Consider the following 18,773-nt stretch of genomic DNA (forward strand, 5'->3'; position numbering starts at 1 on the left):
ACTATGTACTTGCATTTTCTCATGCAATCTTATTATCCAATTAAATTTCACAAATTAAAACTCCCTGACCCTGTACTCTATCAGGTTGAAAATGTCAAATTAGAGTACCATGATGATAAAGTTTGTAAGTACATTAAATATTTTAAAAACTCAAATGAACAAGCTGGTAATTTCCCATTTCTGCCTCCAAAACACCCAGGAAAATAATTCTCGAGAGTTTTGGGGAAGGATATTTGTGTTCACTATTCTTTGATGTTTTAGTCACTTATAAAAGGTATCTTTTCCAATTTCTGTCACAATGGAAAAATCTGAACCTTATTTTTTTTAGAGGGATATTTAGGACAGTGAAATACCATTCTGCCCTGTTCATAGTACCTTTAAATTTTCTTTCCAAACTCTATTTTTGATGTCTTTAGCATGAACAGATGAATGTGAACCCATCTCCTTTTCTTGTCTTTTTTTCTTGCATAATCACTAAGATTATGCAAAGAATAAGATGAGACAGGAAAGTCAAACCTGTTGAGAAAGAAAGCAGGACTTGCATCTTGCATTACTTAATTAATCATTTAGATAGATTCTCCTGTATGACTGCTTGGGTTTCCCAGTAATGACAGCTTGGGTTCTGCAAAAAAGAACCTCTGGGACTTCCTGTTTCTTTACTTTAAAAGAACACTTTCTACTCTTTAATTGTAGATGACACAACATCTTTATTTTATTTATTCATTTTTATGTGATGCTGAGAATCAAACCTAGTGCCTCACACATGATAGGCAAGTGCTGTGCAACTGAGCCAAACCCCCAACCTCTCAGGAGAAATTTAAAATAGTGGTAAAAAGTATGAAACCTGAGTTTTGTTTTACAGCCCTGATAATTTACAAAAGCAACAAATAATACTTCTATTACTCACAGATAGCTGCCATTCATATGTCAAAACCTTGCCCAGGATTTTGCTCATCATGTTGCTGGAGTTCATATATTTCACAGTAGATGTGCATGCAGGACTGCCAAATGCTGGGTTATGGTTTTGCCTTCTTGAGGTGCCAGTTATTTCTGATTAGTGCTCTTCATAGATTTCTATCACAAGTAGTGCCACAAAGGAGAGGGTACTGCCTACATTGACCTCAGTCCCAAACCCACTTGCTTGAAGCAGGACCAGTCTCACCTCCCACATCCCCTTTGTCCATTTTTTTCTTACTGAATGGAAGGATGGGCAATAGTAGTGAAGCTGAGCTGTGTGATAATGACATTTCAAAGCATGTGAGGGTGCACATGCATAGATCAGTGGTGAGTAAATATTTATCTGTCATCTCATCCTTAAGAGAGAGGGCAGATGATGCTCACACAGAACAGATGTGTGCTTCTCTCACCACTTCACAATGGAATCTGCCTATCTAAAATGTCCTTAGAACCCAAATTTGCAGTGGGTTCCACAGAGGGATGTCCTCCTTTTGTAATTCTATTTTCATTCTGACCTCCAGTTTATGTCCACTGCTGGAACAGCTTGTACTGGTTTGAGGGAACATGTATTATGATGCATGTATTATATAGCCACTCCTGATTTTGGTGATAGGATGGCACAGTGACTAACAGGACTTCTTCCTTGATACAGATAATAAAGGGAGTCTTAAACATAAGGGTCGCCACTCTTCACTCTATGCTCTCACAAATAAAAGTTCTGAATTTTTTGAACATTTTTTCCATATGTGATCTGATTTCCCCATCATTTTACTTGGTCTTTCCTTCCTCTTACCACATGTGGATTCTTCAAATGTGATCTATTTCAGAAATTAACATTAGATCCACTATGATTTACACATCCTTACATATAGAATGTCAAGTCTGGGAGAAGCTTGCTCTCATCAGTGTGTAAAGTACAATATTGGCACCTGGTACAAAAGGGCAGCCAGGTCCCAAATAGGCAGCATCAACCCATAGACCCTAATTTGAGAAGTGTTTCTCAGATAACTACAATCATGGCAAGGAGCTTGTGTTCTCTCCCCTGACTGTCCTGTGTGTGCCAGGTGTGGTCACAATGGTGCACAACTGGGAAGGAATGTGTCTCAGGATTTTTCTTATTTTGTTTGTATGAATGATTCCCATTGCCCAGAATGCTTTCTAACCATAATTGTACATCAGCATGCACTACTATGAATCTTTCTTTATAATACTTACTGTAAAATATTTACATAATTTTAATTACACATACTTGATGTGCCTCATTTAGTGATATAAATGTTGTTTAAAATTGGAGATAGCAGGATGACAAGAAAAGTATTTTTCTGTATTTTCTCCTGGAATTACTAGGAGAATTTGTTGTGTTTAGGATTACATCAGAACGTGTCCTTTTTATGCATAGCATCAGCAGAGAGTGTTTTTCCTGCTACTAATACAGACACTCACTTTCAGAAAATAATTTTCCAATGGTTATAAGGTAATGAACAAAGAAATCCATGAATTCCTGAATATTATTGCAAATTCCTGGCACTGTACACTCTTGCATTTCATTACTCATGTTTGTAAATATGAAAAATCCCTGGTCATACTTAATTTATGTTATCCAATGGCCTTGAGTCACAGGTAATTAAAAAATATCATTCAATGAATGTTAGAATGCTTTTTATTTGTAAAGACCAAAGGTTAAAACTAATTAAAGCAGATATTGTAAGTCACTCACAGAAATGATATCATAGAATGCATGTTTTGCTTTTGTTTTATAATGCACTTTTGTGTGTGTTTTCAGAGAAGGCAATTTTTAAAATTTGTCTGTTCTTAGTACCAAGGATTGAATCCAGGGCACTTAAACACTGAGCCACATCACCAGCCCTTTTATAAAATTTTTAGGTAGAGTCTCACAAAGTTGTTTAGGGTATTGCTAAGTTATTGAAGCTGCTTTCAACTTGCAATCTTCCTAACTTAGACTCCTGAGTCAGTGCAATATAGGCATTTGCCACAGCACCTGGCCTAGTACAATTATTTAAAGTTATTTATCCCATGCTAATATGTATCCATTTAAACTTACACTATAAATATATTCACACTTGATATGAGAAATAAATTTATAAGAATGAGCATAAGCCATTTAAATATACACAGATGTCACAAAATAAGAGAACTATGTCCTATTGATCAAATGTGATCCCTAAAACTTTAGACATATGGACAATTGATTTGATTTATATCTTCTATTTTTTCTGGACTTATCACTGTAGACAACACCAAAACACTGAATGAGTAAAAGCAGAAAATTTTATCTCATTAACTGGGGATAAAACTGACTATTCCTAGTGGTGGTAGAGAGTTTTAGTTTTCCACAAATAATGTATGTTGGCACTCATGCGTTGAAACTAAAAAAACTTGATCACACAGAAGTTGAGAAAAGAAAAGCTTCCTAGATCTATGATAAGAAAATAAATGAGGTGGTGGGTAAGGAATGCTAAAAATAGTTAACAGGGTAAACTAACTCTTAGGTTTTATAGCATAATAGGGTGATTATAGTCTATGACAATTACTTATACAACTCATAATAACCACAACAGTATATAGGTTTCAATTATCAAAATGATAATATTTGAGAAGATGGAAATTGCCCTGATTTGATCACTACATACTGCATACACATTGTACACCCATACTCTTAAATTATAATGCTAGGTCCCATATTCAAGAACAATTAGTAGATTCCAAGTAAAAATTAAAATAAAGAAAAATCAACAATTTAATGTTTTAACGAAGTATCTACATCACTTCAGATTTTTATATGGTGTCCAATGTTCATGAATAGTTTTTCTGATTTTTCTTAATATCTTGCCTTATAGGTCTACAGTTCAAAGAGTTCCAAAATGATTTAGCCTCACATGCATGATTTTCTGATGATTATTATTTTTCAGTATGTGGCTGTAAATAATTTAAAGTAGGTACCTACTATTTTAGACACTTGAATTAAAGCACAAAAATGTAATGTAGAGAAAATATTCCACCAGTAGGTCAACATCAAATTTTCTGTATCATTTGTTCTTGGGCCTCTGATCTGGAGAACTGCTTATTTAAAAGAGAAGAAAATTTGAACTCTTTAGGAGGTAGATCCTAAAGATCTAGGAGGTCTTGGATCCAATGCTTTTTCTCTAATGAAAACCTTACAATGGAATAATTCTGAATCTATTTTAACTGTGACTTTACTAACCACTCTGACTCTAGATGACTGAGGGGAAAACACTAGGATATATTCTTAGTAATATTTGATAACTGAACTTGACTCACATAGGATAGTTATTCTATAATAACAGAAATCTAAGATGTAAAACTATATTGGAATTCAAACACAATCCTAAAATACCACCAGAGATCTTTCTGAACATATTGCTAAGAAGTTCTAACACTATGGAGGTTTTATTGAGGCAGCAAAAGAGGTGGTCATTATTAAAATAACTGAGACAATCTCCCAAGTCAGGGGTATGAAGAACTGAAAAATTTAAACATAATGGCTAACCTGTCTAGAAGATAGGCAAAATGACTGCTCATTTTGTATAGATGAGATGGTCGTATTTAGCATCAAAGTCACACTTGAAATCAATGAAAAATTATAAAGTAAATTTCAAAAAATGTATCATAGAGGGCATACCTCTTAATACTGGGTCAGTTGTATTAAGGATATTACATCTGGTTATAAACCAGAATAAAGACAGCACTGAAATAATATAGATATGTGTAAAACTACTCCATTGAGATTAATTTCTTGAGAGTGCTGGAAATTCTCTACTATTATGCAATCTTTCCATTTGAATTCACCAAAAATTGTAGAGTTTCCATGTTTACCTGGTGCTTAATCAAGAAGAGAAAGATGGGGCTGGGGATATAGCTCAGTTGGTAGAGTTCTTTAGAGTTCTTGCCTTGCATGAACAAGGCCCTGGGTTCAATCCCCTGCACTGCAAAAGAAAAAAAAAAAAAAAAAAGAAGAGAAAGATGAAAAACAAGTAACACACTATCTTGGAAAATCTCAAGGTGGGATTATAAGTGAACTATTTTCAAAATTAAATGGTAATTCTGAATGTATAGAAAAGCTCATGTACAGTAGGGAGTCCAAAATATTTACATACTTTGACATGATTTGGTAATATTAGCAAAATGGAACCTGGAGTGTGTCAGAGAGACTTGAGGTCTGAAGTGAGAAAAGGGTGTGTGTATTACCATTTCCTGATGGTAAGTGTATAGGTTGAAATTCATGACAGTGATATTATTTGAAATATAGACTTTTTCTTCATTTTCTCCTAAGATAGACACTATGTGATTTCTTGCCTATAAGATGAAAGTGACCAACCAACTATATGATTTTATTAGTATGAGATATGCATTCTTCTCTGAAGTTGGCATTGGGATCTCAGCCAACACCATCCTTCTTTTCTTCCACATCTTCACATTCCTTCTCCAACACCGGCTAAAGCCCACTGACCTCATCATTTGTCTCTTGGCCTTAATCCACATAGGGATGCTAATAATTATGGGGTTCATAACTACAGATGTTTTTGTGTCTCAGAATATTTGGGATGACATAAAATGTAAAGTACTGATCTATTTGTACAAGTTTTCGCGGGTCCTCTCAATTTGTGCCACCTGCCTACTGAGTGTCCTCCAGGCCATCACCCTCAGCCCCAGAAGCTCCTGCCTAGCAAAGTTCAAATATAAATCTCCATATCAGATTTTGTGTTCCCTTGTATTCCTGTAGGTCTTCTATATGTCCTTTAGTGCTCACTTCTCATTCTCTTCTACTGTCATCCCCAATGTGACTTCACATGGTCTTCTATTTATTACTGAATCCTTGGTGATTTTACCAATGAGTTACTTCCTCAGGCATTTATTTTTTATACTAGGTGCATTCTGGGATGTCTTTCTTATAGGGCTCATGGCCCTCTCAAGTGGGTACATGGTGACCCTCTTGGTCAGGCATAAGAGGCACATCCAGCAACTTCACAGTACCTGCCCTTCTCCAAAACCATCCCCTGTACAGAGGGCCACTTGGATCATCCTTCTTCTCATGAGTTTCTTTGTGTTCATGTACTGTTTGGACTGCATCTTCTCCTCTTCAAGAACTATGTGGAAGACCCTGTTTGTCATTCTATCCAGATGATGGTGGCAAGTGGCTATGCCACAACAAGTCCTTTTCTGCTCCTCTGTACTGAAAAACAAATTATTCACTTGTTGAAATGGTTTTGGGGGAAGATAGTATATATTTAACTATTAAGTGATAAACAAGTTCTCCTAATTTGCCAGTATACTGGCTTCTGAACAATAAATCATGACATGGAATATATGCTCTCTGAATTAAATCAACGTGGAGACATGCATGTTTTGTTAAATTTGTTTACTTTGAGACGTGAAAAAAATGTCATAGAAATGTCAATAATGAACCTTTTTGATTTAATACAAAGGCACAATATATCTTCTTTGTGTCAGCAAGTGATTCTTATGAATTGTGTGTTACCTTCAAGGCATGGGTTAACCACTTATAAATACATTGAGTGTAAAGTACTTTTAAGTATATGCTCCAATTACCTGTAATTTGTCCAGCTAAATATGTCAATGTTCAATGCCATTCATTATTAAGTGATCCACCAGATGTCTTTTTATTGATCTGCCAAAATATAATTGAATGAAGGGACTCACTTTATAATATGTACACCAATTCTCATAGTAGCATTACTATTAATTACCTACATTGAAAACAAGTCAATGCTCAAAAGCATAAGAATGTATACACAAAATGTGGTCTGGTCACACCTTGGAATATTATTCAGCCTGGAAAAGAAACATAAATGCCTGAGGGAGTGCCGGGGATCCAGCCCGTAGCAGGAGTTCATGGGTTCCACTCAGGTAAACGGGGCGTGGGGAGACACAATGGATGGAGACACAATGGATGGAGAATGAAAGACACAGACTCTAGTTCTGGTGCAATCAATCCCACTTTGTTCTGGGGAAGGCTGGGTTTATATACATTTTTCTTCAGGCTTTGATGACAGCTTGTGATTAATAAAATCAAAGAAATTTCCAAAGCATAGGCAGATATTGTTTTTACCAAAAGATTATGAGAAAACAGTAACCTTACAGATCATCTTACCTAATCACACTTGTTTTAAGCATACCTAATTACGTCAATGAGCTAATACAATGTTTATTTCCTTAATATCTAAACTCTATGTGACCTAAGATATTCTTATTACTTTGTGGTAAAGCGATAGACAAATAATCTCACATGACCATTTCTACTAGGTCCATCTGGTTAATATCTAAATTGCTGAGTTAAGGGCTACAGGAGGGCAGCGGTCCCAATGGTTATTGTGTACCAACGTTTATTATAGGGGTGACATATTTTTTGTAGGAAGGAAGGAATGTTATGAAACCTTATCCTTCTACCTTACCACCACACATAAACAAAACCATCATCTGGATTAAACCACCCTGTAGGAGACAGGGGGAGATCTATATCTACCTTCTCTAAGGGCTTGCCTTTAGGGGGTACCAGGGCTTGCCATAGATAAAATAAGCTAGTCCATATCTAGTAGCTACTGTGGGAGGTGCTTTGTGCTTAGAACTTGGGGAACATTGTTATCTATAAGTTTCTGTGCCTCGAACAGGTTCTGGCTGTGCCAGTAAATGCAGTGTTTGATTTTTAACATAATAAAAACATTCTCCTGTAGTGAGGTTAACATCACAGGGTTTCAACATGTGTTTTGTCTCCGTGATGTTTTTCTGGAAATTTGTAGAATTATTCCCATCACCTCTAGCAAGATCCTAAGACTGAAGTGAGTAATATATTATTAGGAAAACTCCACAGAATAACATCCAAGCTAGGGAGGCATACATCTGGATACAATCCTTTTAGGATGAGTCTCTGCAATCATCCTTGAGTGGAACTCTGTCAAGCACTGCAAGGAGAGCCAGGCGCCTCTGCAAGGGAGTATCTCATGAACCTTGGAGATATTATTGCAGCTGAACTGTCAGTCACTAAAGAATAAACGCTGGGCCTTGGTTGTGACTCAGTGGTAGGGCACCTGCCTGGAATGCATGAGGCAATGGGTTCCATCCTCATCACCACATAAAATAAATACAATAAAGGTATTGTGTCCATCTCAACTAAAACTAATTTTAGAAAGAACCAACTCACTACTCACCTCAAAAATGCCTCTATACACAACTCACTGGGCCCTCTTTGCTCAACTCAAACTGCCCTCCATAAGTACCTTAGTGAGCCCTACCTTATTACCTGAGGTGGCCCTCCCACAGACATCCAGGATCCCTCTGACACACCTCATAAAACCCTTGTACACATGTCATAGTGACCTCACTACACTGCTTAGAGGCCCATCTCTACAAACCTAAGCTCTCCCTCATGACACAACTCAGTGTACCCCATACACATTTTGGGGACCACTAATTACTCCAACAGCAGTTTAAGCCACCTTAGAAAGATGTCCTTACAATCCTCACTGAGTCCTCATTTTACTCATTTGCAAACCCTCACTAAACACCTCATAGTGCCCTATTACTCATCTCCAAGAACCCTCACTACATTTCACAGTGCATTTTCTATTCAAAAGAGAGGCCTTCCCTATACACCCAATAGCCCTCCTTAATCCTCTTAGGGAGCCCTCCTACTCACACTAAGGAGCCTACCTACACACCTCATATAGCCCTCAAGCATATTTCAGAGGGCCAAGCTTACATAACTCAGTGAGTGCTCACTACACACCTCAAGGAACTCTGCTTCAGAGAGCTCTCCCTACACGCCTCAGAAAGCCCTCCCTACTCACATCAACTGCTATTCCTATGCATCTCTGAATCTCTCCCTACACATCTCAGAGAACCATCCCCACCCACATCACAGATCCCACACTACAAAACAGAGACCACTTTACTCATCTCAGCAAGTCCTACCTACACACCGCAGAGAGTAATCACCCCACACATCAGACAGTCCTTCCTTCAACATCTTTAATACTCATCTCAGTGAACTCTCACTACTCATCTCAAAAGTCCCTCCAGAACCCACTCACTGAGCCCTTTGTGCTCTCCTCAGATTGCCTTCTACATACCCCTGAGTGAGTCCTCCCTATTAGAGAGTTATTAACTGCAGTTATTAACTGAAGTTGGCCCTCCCACACACCTGAAGGAGCCCTTTATCACATTTCATAGAACGCTTCTACACACATCATAGAGCCCTCCCTACACAGATTAGAGCTTCTTACCTACAAAGCAGAGATCCTTCCCAACATATCTCAGAGTGCTCTCCCTACACATCTCTGAATGCCCTCACTACTCACCCCAAAATCATGCCCTATACCGCTCAATGAATTCTCACTCTATTCTTTGTAAGCACTAACTCAACATCTCAGAATGCCCTTCTACCACCTCAGGAAACCATCACACACCTCAGAGAGTCCTTTCCATCACCAAAGTCCTTCCCTATGTGCCTCAAATAACCCTCCTTATGCACCTTAGGGGTCATGCCCTCTCACATCAACGAGTCCTCCTACACACCTCACAAAGTTCTGCTACATACTTCAGATGACTCTCACTACATACTTCAGTGAGCCATCCCTATACACTCAAGGAAACCCTACCTTCACATCTCAGAAAGCCATTCCTACCTGCCTCAGAGAACCTACACCACAATAATCAGAGAGCCCACCCTACTCATCTTGGAGTGTCCTACCTAAGTACCACAGAGCACCTTCCCTCCACACCTCAGATAGCACAATCTTCACATTTCAGGAAACTCTCACTACACATCTCAGAGATTCTACAGTAAAATGCTCAGAGAGCCATCCCTACTCACCTCAGAGGCTCCCACCTACACACTACAGATTCCTCCCTTCATACCTCAGAAAGCCCTTTCTACACACCATACATGGCTGTCCATACACACCCTAGGGATGCTTCCTCTGCACATAATTGAGCAATCCCTACACACTTCAGAGAGCTCTGCTGTACATCGAGTAGAGCCCTCCTTTCAAAACTCAGTGTTTCCTCTTTGCTTATCTCAGAAATCTCTCACAATTCACATTAGATAACAGAACCTACACACCATAGTGAGCCCTTTCTACTCACCACAGAGATGTTTCCCATAAGCCTCAACTAGTCCTCCTTACTCATCTTAGGGAACATTTCCACTCATGTTATGGAGCCCTCCTACAAACTTTAGAGTGTTCTCCATACATACATCAAAGGATTTCCCTACACACCTCAGAGTCTCTAGTACACACCTCAAACTCAACTGCCTATGTACCTCAGAAAGCCCTTTCTACTCTATGTAGAAGACATTCTCATACACCTCAATTAGCCCTCCTTATTCACTTAAGGAAACACTCTCAACTCAGGTCAAGTTCCCTCCTTCACACCTCATGAAGACCTCCTATAGACTTCATAGAACCCTCCATACATAACTCATAGGGGCCTCCCTGAAACATCTATGTGTCCTCCCTACTCATCTCAGTGAATTCTCACTACTCACCTCAGAAGTTCCTCCATACACAATTCATGGAGCCATTTATACACACTAGAGTGTACCCTCCTTATAAACCTTGGTGAACCATTCCTCATAACCTTAGAGGGCCCACCCACACATGTCAAAACACCCTCTGACACCTCATAGAGCCCTCCTACATGTCATAAAGTCCTCCCTACATGGCTCAGAGGCCTCTCCCTACAAACCTCAAAGATTTCTCCCTATATATAAGTGCTCTCCCTATACATCTCAGTCAGCCCTCACTACTCACCTCAAGACCAGTCTATACACACCTCAGAGAGATGCCCCTACATCCCTCAGTAAGTCCTCAATCTACTCCTGTGCAAGCACTCCTGACATACCGCAGAGAGCCCTCCCTTCTCAACTCAGAGAGCCCTTTCTACATTCTTCAAAGAAACTTGCCTACACAACTCATGTAGACCTCTCTACTCACAAGTATATCTCTCTACACAGCTCTGAGTCCTCTCTTCGCACCTCAGAAAGCCATTAGTACACAACTCAAGGACACCTCCCTACACAACACAGAAGGCCCTCTCTACTCACATCAAATGCTCTTCCTAAACACCTCAGAGGGGCCATAGAATCCACAATATAGACAGACTTCCTCCACAACTCAATGAGAAATTTCTAAACACCCAATACACACCAGCAAGATCTTCACAATTTCAGGGAGCCTTCCACACAAACTTCAGAATGTTCTTCAGAGATCAGAGGTCCCTCACTCTATGAATGTCAGAAAGTCCTCACTACTAACCTCAAAAACAGTCCCCTCCAAACCTCAGAGAGTCCTTCTTCACAGCTCAGAGAGCCCTTCCTACACAGAGCCATTGTTATATACCCTAGACAGTGTTTTTCTGCACCTCATTGAACAATTACTACACACTCCAGAAAGTTTTTTGTACACAATTAAAGTCACTTCCCTACACACTTCAGAAAGCCCTCCCTACTCACATCAATCATCATTGCTACACACATCTGGAGCCCTCACTGCACACCTCAGAGAGCCCTTTTGTCTTCCCACACAGGCCTTCCCCATATTTTGCAAAAACTCTCCTTATTCACTTAAGGGAATACTTCCAGTGACTTCAAGAAATTCTCCTACACACCTCATAAGGTCCTGCAACAAACTTCAAAGTGCCCTCCCTACAGACCTCAGAGAACCTCCACTACACACCTAAGAAAGTTCTCCCTTCACACCTCAAGGAGCACTTCCTAGGCACCTCAAAGGCATTACCCTACATACCTAAATAATCCCTCCCTATTCAAAAAGGAAACTTCTTCTACACCTCAAAGTGCCATCCATGCACACCTTAGAGACTCTTCCTCCACACCTAATTGAGCAACGCTAAATAAATGGGAACTCCCACTCTAGACACCCAAAGAGTCTTCCCTACAAACTCCAAAGTGTCCTCCTCTCACATTTCAGAAAGTTTTTCCATACATACCTCAGAATGCTCATCCTACACACCTCAGAAAACCCTAAGTACACATCTCAGATGACACTCAGTCACCACAAATTCCTCTATTCACACCACTGAGAGCTGTACCTACACACCTCAGAGAGCCCTCGCAATTACTCCTTTGCCTTCTGTGAACACCTCAGAAATTTCTTCTACTCTCCCCAAAAATGTCTTCCTATCACAACTCAATGTATTCTACCTACCCATCTCAGAGTAATCTCACTAATCACATCAGTGGTTTCTTCTACATAACTGAGTTAGTACTTTTAGTCAAAAATTCTCTAACACCCCTAAAAGATCCCTCCTACACACCTCAGAGGACCTACACTACAAAGCTCAGACAACATTCTCTACTCAGTTCAGAGACTACTAGCCACGCAACACAGTACCCTCCCTTCACAAATAAGAAAGCCCTTCCTACACACGTGCAGTGCCATCCATACACAATGTAGGAATGCTTCCTACACACCTCATTGAGCAATTCTTACACTCTTCACGTCATTCCTACACATCTCAGAAAACCCTCACTGCGAACCACACACAGCATCTTTACAAAGCTCAGAAAGTCCTTCCTTCACACTTTAGATAGCCCTGCTAAACACTCATACAGCACTTTTTTTACACCTCAGTTTTCCCACTTAATCATATTAGAAATCTCATTAATCACTTTAAAGGGCAGTACCTACACATGTGGATGAGTCCTTTCTACTATGTCACAGTGTCCTCCCTACACACCTGGGAGAGTTTTCTACTCACCACTGAGACCTTCCCAGTTTACCTCAAATAACCCTTACTCATCTAAAACTGCACTCTCACATCAATAAGTCCTGCTACCCACCTCATAAAGGCAACCTACACACTTCAGTGGGCCCTCCCTACATACCTCAGTGAGCCCTAAATTTACACCTCAGAGAACCATTTCTATACACCACAGTCACCTCTGTTCACACCTCAGAATGCCCTCCCTACTCATACTGAGTGCTCTTTCTACACACTGCAGAAGGCTATCCATACACACCTTAGAGACACTTCATCCACACTACAACCATGCCTACAACCTCTCAAGTCTCTTCCTACACACCTCAGAGAACCCTCAGTACACATCACATACAGCCTCTCTACACACCACAGAAAACCCTTACTTTACATTTCAGAAAGCCCTGTTACACACCTTATAGAGCTTTCCTGTAAACTGCTGTGTGTTCTCCCTACTTACCTCAAAATGTTCTCATTCTTCACATTAGAGAGTTGTCCCTATGTACCTTGTGTCCTTTATAGCCACCTAAGATCACCCACATTATACAACCCAGAGTGTTCCCTTCACATCTTATATAGCCTTCCATACAAATCTCAGAATGCCCTTCCTACCCACCTCAGAAAACCTGAAGTACACATTTCATACAGACCTCACTACTTCTCAACAATCCCACTCTGCATACCATCAAGAGCTGTACCTATACACTTCAGAGAGCCCTTGTAATACTCCTTTGGGTGCCTTCCTTGAACATTTAAGAGATTTTCTCTACACTCCTCAAAGTATCCTCCCATTATAATTCAGGGTATTCTTCATACTCATCTGAGAGATATCCCACTACTCACTTCAAAGGACCTTTCTACACAATGGAGTCAGCATTGTCACTCAAAAAACACTCTGACAACCCTCATAGATTATTCTGCACAATTCATTCAGAACTCATACGCACCCTCAGAGAGTCAACCTTACCCCACCTCACAGGACCTGCACTACAAATCTCAGTGGTGGTCTGTCTTGACTAATCCCACCGACATCCTGTAGTATCCCAAATGTCTTTGCTCTTCTTGATTAGCCATGTTCTTCAATCAAATTCACTCCTTCACCTGCCATCATAATGACCCACCTGGCTACTCTGCTGCTCCTTGAGAACTCTGTCTGAAATGAAGGAAAGGGTTTTATAGAGTTGGCTGTGGTCATGAACACTGCTTAGCCTGAGGGACAAATGGTATGGTCACGTCAGGACTTCACATTGCCAATGGAACTTGGACCATGGTGCTCAACTCTGAGAAACATTCTTTCTGTTTACACAGTGCAGCTGATGATAATACTTTATTAGTGTATGGTTCAGCACATTTTTGAGACACCTTCTGTGTGTCATATAGCAACTGACTCCAGGAGGCCAGGAAGGGCAGTATCCAGGAGAATACACAAGCAGTGATGGACAAGATTCTCCCATCCCACACTGTTACTACCCTCATATCTCTTCTTCTTTTCTCTTAATTATTTTATCCTTAACACATCTCAAACAGTAATTGGTTTATATGATGCTAGTTCCTACTACTGATGCTATAGCTGTAATTATATGGGGTAAGTCACAGAGAATATCTAATGTTTCATTTTATGCTACACATAATCTATGATTATTTCTGTTTTTCTGATGGAAATTGCTGATCCTACTATTTCTGCTTACATTGTAGAGTCAGGATAGGAAATAAATACCTAATCTCTTGCTATTTTTTGCAAAGGTTGTTGAAGTTATTGTGCTCCACTCTATCTATAAGGTACTAGAGACCTACATGCATATTATAATGTCATAGGGTAGAAATTCTGCTGCTTCAGATCCATCTGAATAGATGGGTGGACACACAAATAATATCAAAAAGCAAGGGAACAAACCATCCCAAACAATACAGAATACCTTAACAACAGACCACATTGATATCACAGTGGAGGTTAAACTGATCTATGAGGTAAAAATGATAAAAGGAATAAAATCTGAGATATAATACAAGAACTTAAAAATCACTTCAATATGGAGATAGACATTCTGAAGAAGAATCAATTAGAAATCTTCAAAGTGCAAGAATCAATAAACCAAATTAAAAATTAATGGAGGAGAATCCAAGATGGCAGTCTAGAGGGAGGCTGCATTCCTTGTTGCTCCGCAACGCCGGATTCAAGCAGAGGATATCTGTTTCTCGGTGAGGCAGTTTTTGCTGCTTATCGATCCCCTGCTCTTTAACCCATTTGATTGCTATGATCACCTGCAATCTGCCAGCATATTGACGCCTTTTTTGAGAGCAGATTGCTCACTGTCAGGCAACTATCATCCGCCATTTGCCTGCCTCTTGCCTGTCCATCGCCTGCCTTACCCCTATCCATCACCCCAACGCATGAGGGTTCACCTCCTGATCGTCGACAGCTGCCAGCAGACTGAACACAGTACCCACCAGTGGAGAACAGCTGCCTGCTGCTGCCTGGAAGTTAACTGTACAGTACACTGCAGGTGTGATTACATGTGGCTGCCGCCATTGGAGACAACAGCCAGGGCCCTGTAGGCATCCCTGGCCGGACTGACTGAGTCCGGTCTCCAAGGATGCCCTCAGCCTGACCATCAACTTCCATGCCTCTGGGGCCCTCAACATCAACTAACTGCTCCCCTGCCGCAAGGACCCCCCAGACCAACTGACTGCACCCTATCACCGGGAACCCAGACCAACTGATTACACCACAGCCTCCTGTGATCCCACAACCCACACCAAACACACCCGACCTCCAGGACCAGTGCGGACCAACTGCATCCTGTCTCCAGGACCTCCAGCTGACCACTGTCCACCCCTGAGCTGCAGCTCCCCATTTGCCAACACATTTGGAAGCCAGAGCAGCCCTCTTGGATAATCCTGGAAGCGTACCTCCGATCTTCAGGTGGGGCAAATCCCATCCTGAGATGCCTGCTGGAGGCTTGAAGCTCATTGTCAGGGACCTCTTATACTCAGGATACTGAACACTGGGACGTTTCATAGTATATGATATTCTACAGTAGATTTTCTTTTTTCTTCTTTTTTTTAAAAACAATAAGTTTTATTTCTTTACCTTTCTTGCTTTCTTTCCGTCTGTTTACTTGTTCCCTCAGAGTCACTTTCTCCATTATTTACATGATGTTATTGTCCCCATAGGGACTATTTGGCCTAGGATTGCACAGTGTCTGATTTGAGCACTGCTAATATTGATCTCCCCTTAAAGAAAGGGTTTTAGAAACCTATAGGGCCACTATAAGCCTATAGGGGGAAACCTGCAATACCCCAGATCTGCAGCGCTAGAGGGGAAGATACATGAACAACATGAAAAAACAAGGGAAGAAAATGATCCAAACAAATCTAGATTCTATAGTAATAGAATCCAATGACAGTATGTCAGAAGAAATGTGAGAAAAGGACTTCAGATTATACATGATTAAGATGATTCACGAAGCAAAGGACAAGATAAGACAGCAAATGCAGGCAATGAATGATAATACCAATAATATGAATGAGCACCTGCAGGAAGCAAAAGATCATTTCAACAAAGAGATAGAGATTCTCAAAAAAACCAAACGGAAATCCTTGAAATGAAGGAGAAAATAAACCAAATAAAAAACTCAATGGAAAGAATCACCAACAGACTAGACCACTTGGAAGACAGAACCTCAGACAATGAAGACAAAATATTTAATTTTGAAAATAAAGTCACCTAAAAAGAGGAGAGAATATAATGCTAGCTTCCAGTATAATACAGACCCCCATTAAATAAAAGGCGTAAAAAGCTCTAAGGTTGTAGACATTGAAGTTAAAGCCTAGTATTCTTACTTTAAAACTGGTGAGACAGGCTTGCTGGATGTTTAAGACCAAGACTTAAAGATTAAGGTTAAAATAAAAGGTCAAGGAAGCCAATATTGGGCTGGGGAGATAGCTCAGTTGGTAGAGTGCTTGCATTGCAAGCACAAAGGCCCTGGGTTCAATCCCCAGCACTGCAAAAAAAAAAAAAAAAAAAGCCAATATTTTGCTATTGCCTTCTGAGTCAGCCTAAATCCAGAGAACATGGGAACTTATGTAAGGATACTTGTTAACTCTGGGCCACATAAGCTCCCAATCAGAAATTATAGAGACCACTGGAGAACACAAGTCAATCAGTACACCTGCTGTACACAGGAGGGCCATTGGAGAAGGGAATTTTACTGAGACCTGGCAAACTCAAGTATCAAAAAATTTTGAATGAAATTCATCAATTAAAGATTCTACAAGATTTAGGATGGGCCCAGAGACTCCAGGGCCCTAATAATATTACCCAATTTTGTGTTACTAGAGTTACATATAATGACCCTGAGATTTAATGGCAAGTTGTATACATTTACCTAATGGGACTTGATAACTTTCATGTTTCTTTGATTGTGTTGAAATAACAGTCTCACGTTCTTACCATGGTCAATGCCAAAACACCTGCTTTTGATAATAAAGAAGTTTGGGGTGGTTTAGTTGAAGGGATTTATCATCTTTAACTCTTCAGAATACTTTCCTAAACATATAGCTGAGTAACTAACTCTAACTATACTGTTAGTTTCTTCTGTTCTTGTTTTGTATAATCTCTCAAGCAGGATGGAGACAAAACATCAGGAAACTACAGTTCCAAAGTTAATCATGCTTGCTATGATTCTGAGAGCATGGACGGTGCATCCGAAATTTAAATGGGGCAGGTTGGCCTTGATTAAGGAAAATAGAATTCCAACAATCTTACTTGCTGTGTATATTATGTGTATGATTCCTGGCATTATAGAAGAATATATCCTGTTTTGACACTGGAAAACTCTTTTATTAGCCCTAACACACTCCAGTTTCAGGGGGAAACTGAAAGAAAGTTATTTCACTTGATTACACTGATCTTGAGACTTAGGCTTGGGGTTAAGGCATCGATCAGAATCTATGCTGAACAGATATTAAAAAGCATTGGGGATACTTGTTGGAATGTATGCTGTACAGATGTTGGGAAGGAATGCAGGTCCATGGCTTTCTATTTGTTTCATTTTAGTCTCTAAGTCTGTATTTCATGTTACCTCCATTTTAGCCCACCCCATTTCCATCTTCCCTTGTACAAAGGAGGGGACTAGAATGCTTAACCTCACAGGGTTGACTTCACATTTAAAAACCAAAAGACCTTATTTGGGCCCAATCACACTCATTATCTGACAGTTGACTGCCCTATCTTTATGGTGGTAGGAATGAAAGCTGCCAGTTACAAAGAATGTGAAAATGGGTTCCAGTAGTATTAAATTATAACTTTTAAGATTTGAGAAGATACCCTCTTTTGGCTCTGCTGATTTCTGCAGAAGAGTTTCCTAACAATCTCTGTATGGTCAATATGACTTCATTGGACCGAGTGCTCTGAATATTTATGTGTATAAAGAAAGAGTCTCTATACAATTGACAGTGGGGAACTCACTTGTAGATGACATTATGATGATAAGGGAGACTGGTTAAAGAACAATATCCCGTGCTCTAAACACATGAGTCCAAAATGGAAGATAAAAAGTTTAAGGCACAGCTATTTTTTTATATACCAGACTGTCCAAAGCCTATTCTGGGATAATATTTGTTGGTACATTAAATGTAGAGAACACTTCCAAAAAGTAACAACTTCATTTGCATGTGCATCTCAGAAAAAGGAAATATAGCCTGTATTGTTAGAGGTCTACTATAAGTTAACAAGACCTTTTAGGAGAGAGAGACCCTGAGAAAGGTGACCAGTGTTATCTTAACCAAGATTTTGTTTTAGGGGAAATAACTTACCCAGGGGGAAAAATAACCCCTTAAGAAAGAGGCATTATTGGGGATTCATTCTCTTCTGGACATTTGTTTAAAATGTAAATTGAGTCAGACTTGCCACATATCCTACTTCCATCTGTTAAAAACCCTCACACTAATGAGCAACAATTTGTACAAGACTTGAGAGCTATAAAATTTTTATTAAAGTGTAATGTCCAGACAGGCACAGTGTTGCATGTCTATAATCA

At 39.8% G+C, this 18,773-nt stretch overlaps 1 protein-coding gene across 1 annotated transcript; it reads left to right on the plus strand.

Annotated features, from left to right (window-relative positions):
- Positions 1–1,206: 1,206 nt before the first annotated feature.
- On the plus strand, positions 1,207–6,121 carry LOC306670441 (vomeronasal type-1 receptor 90-like; the record flags this gene model as incomplete). The annotated part of the gene is made up of 3 exons (XM_079155085.1): positions 1,207–1,284; positions 5,531–5,715; positions 5,845–6,121. The coding sequence occupies 3 exons, from the start codon at positions 1,207–1,209 to the stop codon at positions 6,119–6,121; spliced, it is 540 nt and encodes a 179-aa protein (XP_079011211.1).
- Positions 6,122–18,773: the final 12,652 nt, after the last annotated feature.

Source organism: Sciurus vulgaris (assembly GCF_902686455.1).
Source record: "Sciurus vulgaris genome assembly, chromosome: 10".
NCBI lineage: Eukaryota > Metazoa > Chordata > Mammalia > Rodentia > Sciuridae > Sciurus > Sciurus vulgaris.